The 14,570-nt window shown below is 48.9% G+C and overlaps 1 protein-coding gene across 1 annotated transcript; it reads left to right on the top strand.

Annotated features, from left to right (window-relative positions):
- The first annotated feature begins 3,682 nt into the window (after nt 1-3,682).
- On the top strand, nt 3,683-13,898 carry LOC119109746 (zinc finger protein 771). Its single transcript, XM_037233497.1, has 7 exons — nt 3,683-3,706; nt 6,957-7,165; nt 9,567-9,796; nt 10,497-10,609; nt 12,704-12,924; nt 13,347-13,686; nt 13,747-13,898. The coding sequence occupies exons 2-7, from the start codon at nt 7,022-7,024 to the stop codon at nt 13,896-13,898; spliced, it is 1,200 nt and encodes a 399-aa protein (XP_037089392.1). The 5' UTR covers nt 3,683-3,706; nt 6,957-7,021.
- Nucleotides 13,899-14,570: the final 672 nt, after the last annotated feature.

Here is a 14,570-nt window from a genome sequence, read left to right as displayed (position 1 = left end):
CTCAGTAGGCCGCGCAGCGTCGGCCCCGTGGCTGCGACACTTAAGTGATGGCCAATGGGCAAACGAAAGAGATAACGTATCCTCAGGAAAATAACTGGTGAAGTGGGTAAGTCGGCATGCATGTCTATGGCAGTACAAAAGTAGGCTAAACACAACTCAAATATGACAAAGTTGGGGGCAATTAACATTGCTGGCCCCCCAACCTTGGAAAGTGGGGGGACTGGCCCCTGCCACCCCTCTCCCCCTAAAGTGTGTTGCTTGAATGTCGAACTTTGGTCGGCACCAGGCACGCAGCCAGAACCTTGGCCAATAGGGCACAAGGTTGAAAAGTCCCCGGATCGTGAAAGCATCCCCCTTCGGAAAAATCGTCAGATATAGCCCATTTGTTGATCGCGGCGTGCTTTTCATTGATATCTTCAAATTTTACTTTTATGACTGCAATATAAGCCAGAAAATACCGCGAAATAAATTCTGACTGAATTTTGTGGCCAGTAAACTTCAGAAATCATGCATTAAACAGTTGCATGAAATAAATCGCCGGCGCTCTCCATTTGTAATTGTCCAGGAAACTCTTTCTAAGCCATTAGAACTCAGAACTTCTGTCAGAATGTTTATCTGGGTTCTAAGGAGATTGAGGGACACGGGAGTGAAGATTATAGGTCAAACTGGGCCAACAATTTGTAGCAGCTTGGCCAAGCCAAGTCTGCCTGGAAATGTTCAATGTTCAGTCAGAATCTATTTATGATGCAAATTATGTACTTAGTTTTGACCTAGCACGCTCGCAAATCTAAGATAAAAACAAAGACGCTAGGAGTTGCAATTTCTATACGCTGCACAGCGTCGACGTTTTAGCTAACACTAACCCATGACCAGCCGATGGACGAAAATGATGACGAATCTGAAAGAAATACCTTTGGACACTCTAAGACATCGAATCGTACATTTAGAAGGCATTCCGGACGTATATCTGACCGTTGCGATTTTTAGATTGATGTTCAGAACGAATTGGCATTTACGACACCGACGAGTATTGCCGGTCGGAATCTAGTGGTGGAACTGGAATGGTAAAGGCAAAATCCCTAACTCCCATGCTGTTGTAACTGTTCATCTGTGCATAGGTTATCCTCAAAGTATAAAAATGGTAAGCCTAGTCTTACTTTTGAAGGGTACGAATTAATTTTGAAAGGCATTCGGAACCATTATTCCAGAGCAGTCGTTCTCGCACGGGGCGCGTGGTGTTAGTTGCAGTTTGATTCACCAATCGATTCCGCAAAAGGATGAACGTTCTAGAGAAAACATGGGATGGCCTTGCTCGTTTTTTATCTCATTTCGACGCACTCTGTTTAACACAAACGAGAACCTTGTTTTCCGGGAAAGGGGGTCTCTTGAATAGAACATTAGAGGGCACATATTGTTCCCGGTCAGGAGTTGAAGGCCACTCCGTTCCATCGCGAGGTGTCTTACAGCTGCCATTCTGGCGGCACAGAGTGGGATCCCTGGTCGATCCGGAGGCCCGTAGAGGGATAGGTCATATCACATGGGTCCCCTCCCTGACGCGGGAGGCCTCCTGACCAGTGCAGTTGGCCCCGGATCGACGCAGGAACCTTCATTGACGCAACAGCATTCCTGATCGCCGCGGATGGTTCCATAATTGGTGCATGGACTCCACTTCGGCTTAACTGGCCTTTGATGGAATTGGTTTGGGAGGCCCACCGTTCGGTACTGGGGGCCACGACTGGCACAGGACCGTTCCACTGTCTCAATGTGAACACTCGTCATAAATTGCAAATGCTTCCTTTCATTGTCAGAGTGCCCAACCAACGCAAAAGTCCCTTATCATTCGGGGTACCGTCCTCGTCCCTGCTGAGCAAATGTTCCCTGACCGACCCGAGACCCATTGCTGACACAAAACAGCCTGTGAGGCACTGGGCCTCCGTCCGATACAGGGGCCCCGCCTTGTTGCACGGGCCCCGACCAATGCAAATCGCGGGCTCTGTCTTGTCCCTGTTTGGGAAATGGGTCACAAGAGCTCAGACCGACACGGAATCGACTGTTTGGTGTTGGTGATCTCTGACCGAAAGAGAGAAACACTTTATCTCAGGGTTCCAAAATCGGTACAAGAGACCCTTTATCTGACATTTGAGATCACGGCTCTTTCCGGCGGAGGTCCGGGGGACCTATAGCCAACGCTTCGGGCCCTTGATCTTTGGTCCCGAGGGGCCCTACGGCCCCCTTCGGACCTACTCAAAGTCCGTGACCGACTCAGGGCCACTAGCCGACACACGACCCTCTCTTAGACACTGTGGGCCCCTGACAGACATAGGGGCCTAGGCCAATGCAAGTTGTGTCCACGGCCTTGCTCCTGCCTGGGAAATGGGCCCACAGGTTTCAGACCAACAGGGAGCCAACTGTCCGGTGTTCGTGTTTTCTGACCGACCCAGACACCCGCATTGCCTCAGGGGTCCTCAAGCGGTGTTAGAGGACCACCGACTGATCTTTCAGGTCACGATCCCGTGCCGGCATGGACCCCGATTTTTTGTGTGACCAACAACCAGTCCTTCAGGCTCTTATGCCCTCCAACCGAGCCCTTGGTCGTCAATTCCGCTGGGCCGCCCAAACTCCTTTCGGGCCTCACCGAGCACTGTCATTCGCCGGCTCAGGCCCCTTGCAAACACAGGACCCTCTGTTAGGCACCGCGGGCACCTGACAGGTACAGGGACCTCGACCAGTGTAAATTGCTGGCCCCGGCTTTGTAGTTGATAGGGAAGTGGGCCTTCGGACCCATACTGACACGGAGTTGACTGTGCGGCTCGGGTAGTACCTGACCGACACATGGGCCCACATCGACTCAGGGGGTACCCAATCGGTGCAAAGGGCCCTCTGACTGACATTTGAGGGCCCGTCCCCGCGGGCTGAAGCCCCTGAATAAGAACCGATCATCTCTCCGTGCCCTTATGCCCTCCAATCGGGCCCTGGGTATTCGGTCCCGGCGGGCCCTCCAGACTGTTCGCACATTCTTGAATACTGCCTCTGGCCGATTGGGGTCACTAACAAACACAGGGCCTCCTGTTGGGGTCTGCTGGGGTCCCTGACAGACGCTGGGGCCTTGACCAATGGGAGTCGCTGCTGGCTTCTACTTTGTCCCTGCTTGTGGAATGGGCCTTCAGGCCCATGCCGACACGGAGCCGGCTGTGCGTTATGGGTGATGCCTAACCGATACATGGGCTCTTATCGACTCAGAGGCCCGAAGGGTCCCTCGAACCTAAGGCAAGTCACATGCTCCCTGTGCCGCCCCCTGCCTGCGTTACTGGTGGGGAACCGACGGGTACTGGATGTGAATCTCATAATGACAAGATTTGCGACTGCGATCCCGGTGAAAACATTTATGACATTTACGCGTTCCCGTGAAGTTTCCTTGATATTACGTCACGCAATCTTAAAACAATGTGAAAACGTTTTTTTCGCTACATAATTAAATGATGTAAGTTGCCATATGTATAAAGCCGGGCTTGAAAGGCTGCTGAGTAACTTCTTGCAACTCAACACCATCATAGCTGCAGACATCACATAGCACTCGTGTGCTTCGCAGGTCGAAACCAATGGCTTCGAACAGACAAATACACAAAAAGTTGACAGCGCTCATGCGGCAACTGCGACGCACTTACCACTCAGTGCTCGTTGGTTGGATGGTGGGGGTGGGTGAAAAGTAAGTTCAAATTCTACTAGATTTTTTAATAATTACGCCCCATGTTGTTTTTCGTGCTGTGGAAAACAGGTACAATCCAGTGGAATGCAACGAAAACAATTTCATCGCAGGATACTTAGGCAGCGTCGCAGGACGTTATCGGTGACTTTTTGTGGCAAAATGGCGTATGCTTAGGATGTTGTATCTGTGATGAATTGTAGCCGTTTGAAAGACGTCTTTGCATATTTTTATGATGTAATTTTGCATACATGTCGCTATCATGGTTCAAATGCTCTAATGTATCCACTAAAGTTTTAGGAGATGCATTTTTTAGGATAAACAATGAATAATGGAAATTTATTTGACATCAGTTTTACCGCTTTCTGTGCATGGTTTGCACTTGCACCCATGTTAGCTTCATCTCATGAAACTGCCTAAAATATAGCTCTGTTGTTGCCAATTTTGAGTTATGAAGGAATTGAAGTAGGCAATGTGCATGATTGGTACTGATTAAGAATAGTTAATAAGGGCATCACATGCATGACATACTTGCTAAGCTGGTAACATACCAAAATATTATATGCACCCACATGGCCCTATCTTTGGTTTGTGACTTGAGGACAGAAGGCAAATAATTATACACATATATAGGTGTATGTATGTACATATATATGTATACATATATATATATATATATATATATATATGTCTATCTATCTATCTATATGTATTTGTATATATATATATATATATATATATATATATATATATATATATATATACACACATATAGCTGATCTCATGAGTAGCTGCTGGGTAAGTGTTGAACACTCGCCAATGTAAAATGGCTAGCTAACAGCACATAACACGGGGGAAATGTAGGACTTATTTTAGAAAATATCATATTACAGTCATGATAAAATTATTTTCACTTCATAATGACAGTGGTGTTAGGGAATCTAATGAGACCATGCTAGTGTAGACATGTGGCCATAGCAGAACTTGACACTTATTATTGATTGTTCAGTGCCTAGAAGGCAAAACAGTCAGATTTGGGCATTCTATGTTATGTTAGAATCAGTTAGGGTAGAGCAGGATAGTTTAGGTTAACCTAGGTCTAACACCAGTTTAAAGTATGGCAAGGGTTAGGGTAAGTTATGTATGGTTAGTTGTTATGTAGATTGTTATAACATGAAGATGCTGAGATTGCATGATCATATAAAGCATTAGCTGTATTGCCATAGCTTGGCATTTCAAGATGGGCTCATAGTCAAGCAAATGCCTATGGGCACCTAGTTCAGCTTCATGTATGAAGTTCTGTCAATAAAGTAAATGCTTGATTGATGGCATTATTTAGCTAGTTTTTTTGTATATTCAAGGTTGGTTATGGTCAAAATAAGAAATTCTGAGTTATAATCATAATAAAAATAGGTATATCAAGGCATTTGCCCATATCATGATAGCAGGGTAAACTAAAACAAGTAGGCTATTTTTGCACCCATTTTCCATTTTATTTTTTATTGAGTAACCTCACTCTTTGGGTTATTACATACCAGTTTTGATCTTAATGTATGTTCTCACTACTTACTTTGACTACTACTTACTACATTTTGAGGGCTGTCTCCCTGGCATATTGATGGCACCAAAAATGCTTCATTTGCGTAAGGGCAGATGCAGAATGCCAGCATGACGGGGGGGGGGGGAGGCTGACTTGGGGGCTATAATATAAATAAGTTATCCTTGGTGCTTGTACAATTAGCATGGTGAGTTAGCAGTTAGCATAGTGAGCACCTTTTTCAAATTGTGTTTAGTTTTGCTGTATATTGCTCTCATCAACCCCGTGACAGTGTTGGAATTCCGAACATCTTCTTGGTAGTTGAGTACAAATTTTTATGGTGGGGTACAAAATTATCCAAGTGCTGTGGGTCATCACAATTTTGTTCAGGTTATCTCTGGGAGATAACAATACAATGGGTGGTACTCAACATAAGCACAATATTATACATATTCCTCCCAAATGCATACAATACATATATATATATATATATATATATACATATATATATATATATATATATATCAATATACATATTCCTCCCAAAGTATTGCTGTAAAAAGTATTGTAGTAAATAGACCTGACCAGAGAAAAATGGTACCCAAAAATATGCAATTGAACATACCACAGATGGTCACCAACTCATGCTCCACCACAGTCATGCTACTCAGGCTCCACCAGCTAAGTGGTTTTAAAAATGGCTAGATATTCATACCCTTTACCTTTTGACTCTCTGACAACATGGGGCCGTGCACGTCCCAGCAGAATAATAGGGCCAGACAGCACTCTCAGCTGATATACCGAACCAGAGGAAGTACAATGCCTGACAGACCTATACAGGCCACCCAAAAGGGATCAGAGTCTGGCACTCCGCCTGACTCTGGCGGATAATACAATGTATTAATGGGTTTTTGGTGCGCTCTAAACTGATATCATTGCAAAGTATGATACTTTATGTTGCAATTCATTAACATTTTTTCTTAATAAACCTTTTTCCTTCATTTGCCAGGCCAAAGTTACGGTTTCATGTTACTCTGGTGTCCCAGCATTTTTGCTGGAGCAGGATGGCTGTCTCCGAACAGTTTTTTTGCTATTTACAGCAATGTTTTTTGACTTAAAAGAATATTTTTGTAAAGCCTGAATTACCAGTTTTAATTTCACACCCTTAAATGACAAATTTAACTTGGTTTATATCCCCAGCTGCCACTACATTTTTGTACTCTGGATACCAGGAAGTGGACAAAAATCCAACCACATGGCAGTTCTGGATTAGTATAAATAAGTCCTTCATAACTGTGATGCCCATCTCTATACAGCTTGCCTCCAAATGTTTACAAACCTGCTCAAGACATGAGCATGAGCAGAATATTCAGCAGAATATTCTGTCTGGTAGTGGACTTGCACTGATGAGCTCATCTTGGATGATGAAGTTTTGGTAAATGTCTGCTCCTGTCTGTTGTTGAAGGTACATTGATGACTTTGTGGTATGTGTTTTAGTGTGAAATTGACAATGCCTGCAATGCCTGCATTATTGTACTTAATTGTATCAAAACTTGCTGTATTGCTTATTCTGTTCCTGGCTTTCAAGCCCCACATAAAACAGCATAAATACTTGACCCATTCCTCAAAAAGTGGTTCAGGCTACAAGCATGACCTGATCCCAGAAGACCTTATATTTTGGCACCAGCATAACAAGCCATCTCTTTGCCAGGGCAGTTGGGTCGGCGGCGGCGACACTGCTATCCTGTAGTTGAGCCATCGACGGACAGGTGGCAGCAGCGATGGTGCGGCCGGTGCGTCAGTGCCGGTCGGGCGGCACAACATCATCTGACTCGATGGACAGCGGCCTGGCGGGCGAAGATTCGCCGCCGCAGCAGGACGGCTCCGCACGCACCATCCGGGTCGAACAGCCGCTCCAAGACCCGGTGCGTGATACAGCTGGTGCCGCATGTCAGGGGGTAGCGGGCCTCCGGAATGCATTGCGGGCTGCATTTTGGTCCCTCTGGTTGTTAGGTAGATGTGCTGATAGGCATGTTGCTGGCATTTCAAATAAGTGGTCAGTGATATCGCCCATACATCATTCATGTAAATCCTTGGCAGGTACACTGCAAGCAACCAATTAAAACCTAGCAGAGTGTATTTGTTTGTTCGTTGATCATTTGGAATTGCTTTGTATTAATCAATGCAGTAATCAGTGTAGGTTTATCTTACAGATAAACAGAGCAACAGGCAGTCAGGTTGTTTAAATTTTCAAAGCAAACAATGCTCAACCTAATAAGTTGATCCTTTAAACTTGCTTGGGAAGTAAAAAGCTTATATTTCACTTTTCCAGCAGGTGGTGAGAGAAATAGAAGTTAATCTGTCTTGGATGATGTCATAGGTTTCTCATCAGTGTCCTAGAATTGTCAGTTTGGGTGTCAAGCAACACCAAATGAGGAGGGATTTTACACTCTTCTCCACATTTTACATGAATTTTCACTCCTACCTTATATTGTCTAACTGCACCTACCAAGCCCGTATTTCCCATTCCGAGGTTTTAGGATGTCATCTAAAACTGAGCTCCCAGGAAGCTGTCAAGCTCAAAGGAGGCTCCACAGAACCTGCTGACCTATGGCTATATCCAGCCTCACCTATATCTGAATCATGTCTATGTATGCACAGAGCAAGGGCACCAGGTACCTTCAAGCCAGAATTGCACCTTTTGTTCTTTCTTAGTTCTTCATTTTTCAATTCATTTTTCATTCAATTTTTGTTTTTTCTTCCAATTCCCTTTTCGATCCAAAGGTCATGACCTAGGAGCCTAGGAACTGACATAAATGAGCTCATGTACAGGTCAACACACCCTGTAAATTTGGTTTCTCTAGCTTTCTTAGTTCCCGACATCTCAGGGGGGTCAAATTGACCCCCACCCGAGCGAAGGGTATGTAGTCGGCCACCCGGGCACGTGTTAATCTTGTAGGTTGGTGGGCATGAGTTATATTTTTATTTTGAGGGTGGTTGGGATGACCCTGTCAGTTAGCAAACCATGCAAAATATACGGATTTTTTTGTGGGGGGGGGGGGCAGAAAGAAGCCTGCCCTTAAAAGGCTAGGAAGTTAGGTAAGTAATTAGCCACTCCTGTGGGGCGGCTAATTACTCACCTCACCTGCTTCCAACGCATAATTTGCTTGCCAGATTCAGCCATTTTCCATTTTAATCCATCAAGTTTTTCCATAAGACAAAGCATGATGCCATGAGACATGTAATTGGACTATATTGTTCCTCACTCTTGATTATTTGCCCCAAATTTGTTGAAGCAGTTCGTCGTGTCTGATTTAACACGATGTTGTCCATAGTTGTCATGGTTTGCTGACTGGCAAGTGACTGTGCTGTAGGATATTCACAGTATATTTTAACACAGGAATACTCTAAGCTTCAAGGCAATTACAAGATGAGGCAGATTTTTTTGTTGTTGTCGCAAATAGTCAGCCCATACCACTTAAAATGTGAAGCCAACATCTCAACCTTTGTCATTTAATATGATCAAACAAACCTAAATGGATGCCTTGTTGCAGCTGGAAAGGCTAGCAGCAAAACTGGTGTGGCCATCTATAAGTTATGTCATATTTAGAGAAGCGAGATTATTTTGTGAAGCATACCCACTATTGCTCTTGACAGAGGCTGACCATGGCAATCAGAATAACTTTTTCAAAGTGACTTGAAATGCTTTGATTTGTGTGTTGTCGGCTTTGTCTGGTGTTAACAAGCTGACACAAATGAATTGAACCTAAACACAAGTTGAAACCAGCCAAAAATGACCTTGATCATGTTTTTATGACAAGTGCTGCTGTCAAGAAATAGGTGACGTGAGTTGAGACAAGTGTTCAACATGTGGACTACTCTAAGTTAGGTTAAGTTGGTTAATTGCATGGCGAGTGGCAGCAAGAATTTTGCAAGAATTAGTGATGCACAAATGCAGCTGTGATACAAATGGGTTAGACCGCGTTTTTGCGACTAATTTTTTATTCCCAATCCAGTTCAAAAGCGATCCTATCTCACTGCTCTCATTTCATTACACTTAAAAACGTGTCTTAAAAATCTTCATAATCCACGTGCTTGGGCTGTCCATGTTCCGAGCAGAATAGTTCGTTGTTATGATTGCTAGGAAATCTTGCTCTTGCTTCGACCTGTCGAGGACACCGCCGAATTATTTCCCCGACCCTGCCCCGCCCAGAACATTGTGTAACCGTCTCCCCGACCGTGACTGACCCAGTACACAACCTGACCGTGTTTGACCGCGACGGCCGGAGACGCTGCCTGACCGTCGCCGCTCGTCTCGTCCTACAGAAGCTGAAGCCTCGCCACCCGTGCTCCGTGTGCCACCAGCTGTTCGCCTTGCGCAGCACCTGGCACGAGCACATGCGCTCCGCACACGGCATCACCAAACCCTTCGACTGTGACGAGTGCGGCAAGCGCTACTCCATGCTGGGCGCGCTCAACTACCACCGACTCACCACCCACCGCGGCGTGGTGCACGCCTGCAAGACGTGCGGCAAGCGCTTCATGACCAAGCCGGGGTGAGAGGGGCTGTTGCCGACAGTCGGTGTCGTCCGCCACGTGGCCGGGCCGACCGCGCCGCCGCGGGCAGCGCGCCAACCGGTAGCTGCTGGCGTTTGTTGAGCGCGACGGCTGAACGAAGCCGGTGGTAATGGCGGCCGAGGTGGATCGACGTTCGCGTTGTCGAAAGCTTGGTATGACTCTTGAGGTGGGATGCAGCTTGCCACCAGCTCTGTACTGGTGAATGAAATGCTGTAATTGCCCAGATGTTTGATTTGGCCCACCGTCAGTGGATGTATTGTGTACGTCTATGTAATCTCTTCCTTTCAAATTCACCTTTTGAACGTTTTGCTTATGGTGCTATTGATGTTTCGACTCACGGCAGTGTAGGGATTGTGTTGTAATACTAAGGCGTGATAAACTCGTTAGTCCTCGTGCTCAAGCTGGAGCCAGAGTTATGTTGTAACACGATATCCCAGACATTGTTGTCGACGTCAGGTTGTAACCCATAACTCACTGTGATTCTCGATAAATGTTCATGAAACGTGACTCAATTTCGCCCTGAATATTTGTATTTTGTTCGAACCCTGCTACCGTTATCGAATTAGTGGCGCTGTCTCCGCTTGGCTGCACTCTGTTCCGGATGTGATCTGGCAGCCGGAGACGGCGGTGTCATTTCCCATGACTCCCGCTGACCTGCGGCCCCACCTCACCCGCCAGGCTGGTGCGCCACGCCAAGTCGCACTTCGGCGGCGTGTACGTGTGCGAGGACTGCGAGAAGACGTACCCGACGCGGGACAGCCTGCGCCGCCACCGCCAGCAAGTGCACATGGGTACGTGCCGCACCCCTGGGCGGCCGCCCACCGCCGCCTGAGCGCGCACACCTCACAGACATGGCATGGCAGATGCTGAGTGGGTTGTATGAGCGCGCACACCTCACACACGGCATGGCGGATGCTGAGTGGATTGTCCTTCTTGCGGTTATTTCTTCGGCATTGCTGTGATCCGTTTGAGACTGAGTAGCACAATTGGGCCGACAATGTAAATGCGGCGCGTGTCGACAGCATGTGACATGAGACGCCTGATGGCGTGTAGATATAATGAGACATGTGACAATTACGCCTAATTAATTTCAAACTTACGACCGATTCTGGTGTATGATAACGGTATGACTGCAGTGTGTCTGCCATTCTTGACGCGTTTACCCGGTATTGGATTGTGGCTGTCGCAGGTGGGTACCGTTACTAAAAAGTAGTCGCGTCACTCGTTACCCTGCTACTTCAGCAAGGTATTTCTGTTATTCGTTACTCCGTTACTTCAACAGAAAATAGAACGGAAGTGACTAAGTCCGTTAACCGTAAGTTGCCGTAGCCATTTTAATGAAGTAAAACTACTGCGAAGAAAAGGCATGCCGACTGCATGCGCATGAGAAAAGTAACTTAACTCTCACTGAGCTCACTTTAGCTGCGAAAGCGGCTGTGTCCATGTAGCGTCTAGCATGGTTACATCGCCTCGAAGGGCTAAGGTAAACTGAAGAGACAATTTGGTTTTCACTGTGTTAACTGTTCACAAGTGCGCAACAAATTGCTCGTGCAGCGTTTGGCATATTGACCACGTCGAGGAAAGATATGCTAAACAAGCACATACAAGGGTGAGATCACCGAACAATCCCTGAAAAGTTTCGCATTTGTTGAATCCAGAATGGATTGCGTACGTTCATAGCGCTCCGCACAGTTCTTGTTTCGTAAAATTTCCTCCTCTGTAACTGGATTGACACATACAGGCGGTACAGCTGGCGGTGTGGGGGCGAAGTAGGGGGAGTGAAATCAAGACGTCTTGCGATTTTCAGAGTTTGCAGGTCCAGACATGTTCAAAAGTAGCTGTTGCTGTCATTTTACACAACTAGGCCATTGCTTAGCTTTGCCGACCGGCTAGTTGGGAGTGCTGTTGAAGGGTTAGGCAACAGCAAAAATTGCAAAACCATGATGTTGTATCCATTGTGACTGCATGGCTTTAGGAGTGGGGAGGTGGTTATAAATTACGTGAGTTGTTCAGCGCATTTGCGAGTAACTTTAATTGCATACACAAGAGCCTTATTAGTCGGAGAAAAACCATGCTTTTATCGAAACTTCTGCTACTGATTCGATCAAGGCATGTTGCCGAAATCTATATCTCCATTTGCATGGTTCTTCTGTGAGGAATAAGGCTATTACTACTGTCTTAGGCAGTTACAAATGGTTGACTTTGGCATTTGCGTCTGATTTATGTGCATTTATTTTCAGTAAGGTTTATTTTCTTTTTTATTACCTACGCGGAATAAGGCATAAGTCATGTGGTGCTTCCTTGCTCGCGTGGGTTGGTACATGGTTTGAGGATTCTGCTACTTTTGCTTTATTGTGTAGTCAAAAACAAACTTTTCTACAGTTCGAATTCTTGAGATTTGCGCCACAATTAGTCATACCACATTGATTTCAGAAGGTAGACGTACAAAACGTTTCAAAGAGTAGCGTGATTTCCCGTCATTATGTTTTCCCCCCTCATGTGCGCCTTAAAACCAACAGTAACGAAGTCACGGAATAACGGGCTAAGTAACTGAGTCAGAAACCACAAAAGTGACAGAAGTCACTCGATGCTTTCCACTGAAAACTAATCAGACCGTAACTCCATCGCTGGAATGAGTTGGTCCGTCACTTAGCGGAGTAACGGATCGTGACCACTGATCGGTACGCTGGGATTCCGAGCCTGCCCTGCTGACGGGGTTGCAGGGCGTCAGCGCTCGGCGCTCTCGGCTGGGTTCTGGACACGGCTGGATTGGGTCGGGATCTGGCGTTGGAGTACGCGGGCCGGGCGAGGGACGGAAGCCGCTGCTAACGGACGGCTGGCGGTCGGGCGGTACCCCGACACTGACCGTCTCCCGCGTCGCGCAGGTGACAAGCCGCACGTGTGCCAGTTCTGCCAAGAGCGGTTCGGCGCCAGTCACAGCCTGAACCGTCACGTGAAGCGACGCCACCAGACGGGACCGGCCGCCGCCGCCGCCGAGCCGCCGGCCGCCTCCGAACACACCTGCCACCTCTGTCGCAAGCCGTTCGCCTCGGCCGAGGCTCTGCGCAAGCACGTGCAGAGCATGCACCGGCACGCCCAGTACCAGGTAGGCGCCGCGGCGGTGGGAGGTAGAGAGAGAAGGGCCACGCCAAGGCTCGTTGGCCCTAGGCTGACACGATCCCATCTGATGGCGTGGGGCGCCATCAGTGTGCCCCACTTTGTTCAAGACATTTGCAGATTGCGGGGATTTTGGAAAGCTGTCACGGTCTGGGATGGACCCATATAATCGGAGATCTCTGAAGTTTCTATCGGATTTCTGGAGAAAATATTCACATTTCGAATAGCCAGAAGGCGTTGCAAAGAGCTACCTCTCGCTGTTGTGCCCGGCCGTTGTAGTGCGTCCTCTCCTGCTTGCCAGGCCGTTATTGTGTCCTCTTACCGGCTCGCCCCACCGTTATCGTATGTCCTCTCGCCGACTTACCCGACGATTTCTGTGCGCCTTCTCATCGGCTCGCCGCACTGTTGCAGTGTGAGACGTGCCTGAGGCGCTTCTACGACCTGAGCAACTTCAGCCGACATCGCGACGCCAAGACGTGCACGCCGGCCGTCAGCGTCGACCTGCTGGAGGCGTCGACGCTAGCGGCCACGCCGGTGCCGCTGGTGCTGGAGCCGCAGCAGCCGGCGCCGCCCGCCCCCGAGCCGGTCGCACCCGCCGCCGAGATCGAACTCAGCGCCGACGAGAACAGCGAGTTCGCAGCCGCCGCCGCCGACGACGAGTTCGCCGAGTTCGCGCGGCGCTACGCCGAGCCGGCGCCCGCCGGCGGCGGCGACCACGTGGAGCTTCAGCCGGTGGACGCGGTGGAGCTGCGCGCGCTGGAGCCGGCGCCGCCGCCCGAGCCCACCGTGTTGCTGCCGCTGACGCTGGCAGAGCCGTTGGTCACCAATGGCCAGGACGTATACGTCACGCTGTACCCGGCCGGCGAGAACAACGGCCACCGCTTCGTCTGCCTGCAGGACGGCGACAGCACGGTGTTTGCCGAGGCGCCCCTCGTCGCGGAGCACGTGCTCAACGTCAACTAGCGCGGCCGGACGAGTGCGCCGGACGGGCGCCGAATGCCGCGGCAGTACAGGGCCCAGGCGTCGGGACACAGAGCGCGCGTCGCCGAAGAAGGAAGGCGCCACCTGGTGGGCGCCACCCACGCCGTGGTCAGGAGGCGGGTGGAACCGCCGCGCGCATGGCAGCGCGGTACCCGTACCGCCACGTGCTTATTTGCGTACGTGCGCATTTACGTGCGGTATTCTGGATTCTTTATTTTGTAACGCTTTGGCGTAGATGCGCGAAGTTTCATTTCGCTTGCGTTCATTTGCTGCCTCCTGCTCTGATCGACGCCGACGACGGACGAGCAGCTTCGGAATCGCGCACCTCGCGCGCTGCCCGGCGTATTCGCGGGACTGCGCGCTCTTTGAGCTGAAGGTGTACTCAGGACGGCCCGGGTCGGCCCCCGCTCCCGTCGCAGCCATCTCCTAGTCAGACTGTGCGCAGGACATGCAGAGCACAAAGAAACGGTACTAGTCAAATGTTGATCGTCACGGAGCGTAACATAAGGCGGCGCGTGCCGAACTCACCGCCGACCCCGCGCGCGCGCGCGCGTTGTTTGTGTTGCCGCACCTTTTTGTTCTATGTTCGTGGCCGGTGTGAGCGCGAGCTCTCGCCCTCCCTCCGGCCGGCCGCGCCGCTCCGGGCGACGCGTC

Source organism: Pollicipes pollicipes, unplaced genomic scaffold (genome assembly GCF_011947565.3).
Source record: "Pollicipes pollicipes isolate AB1234 unplaced genomic scaffold, Ppol_2.1 Scaffold_7231;HRSCAF=8579_pilon_pilon_pilon, whole genome shotgun sequence".
Taxonomy (NCBI): domain Eukaryota; kingdom Metazoa; phylum Arthropoda; class Thecostraca; order Pollicipedomorpha; family Pollicipedidae; genus Pollicipes; species Pollicipes pollicipes.
This window is presented reverse-complemented; position numbering and strand designations above follow the sequence as displayed.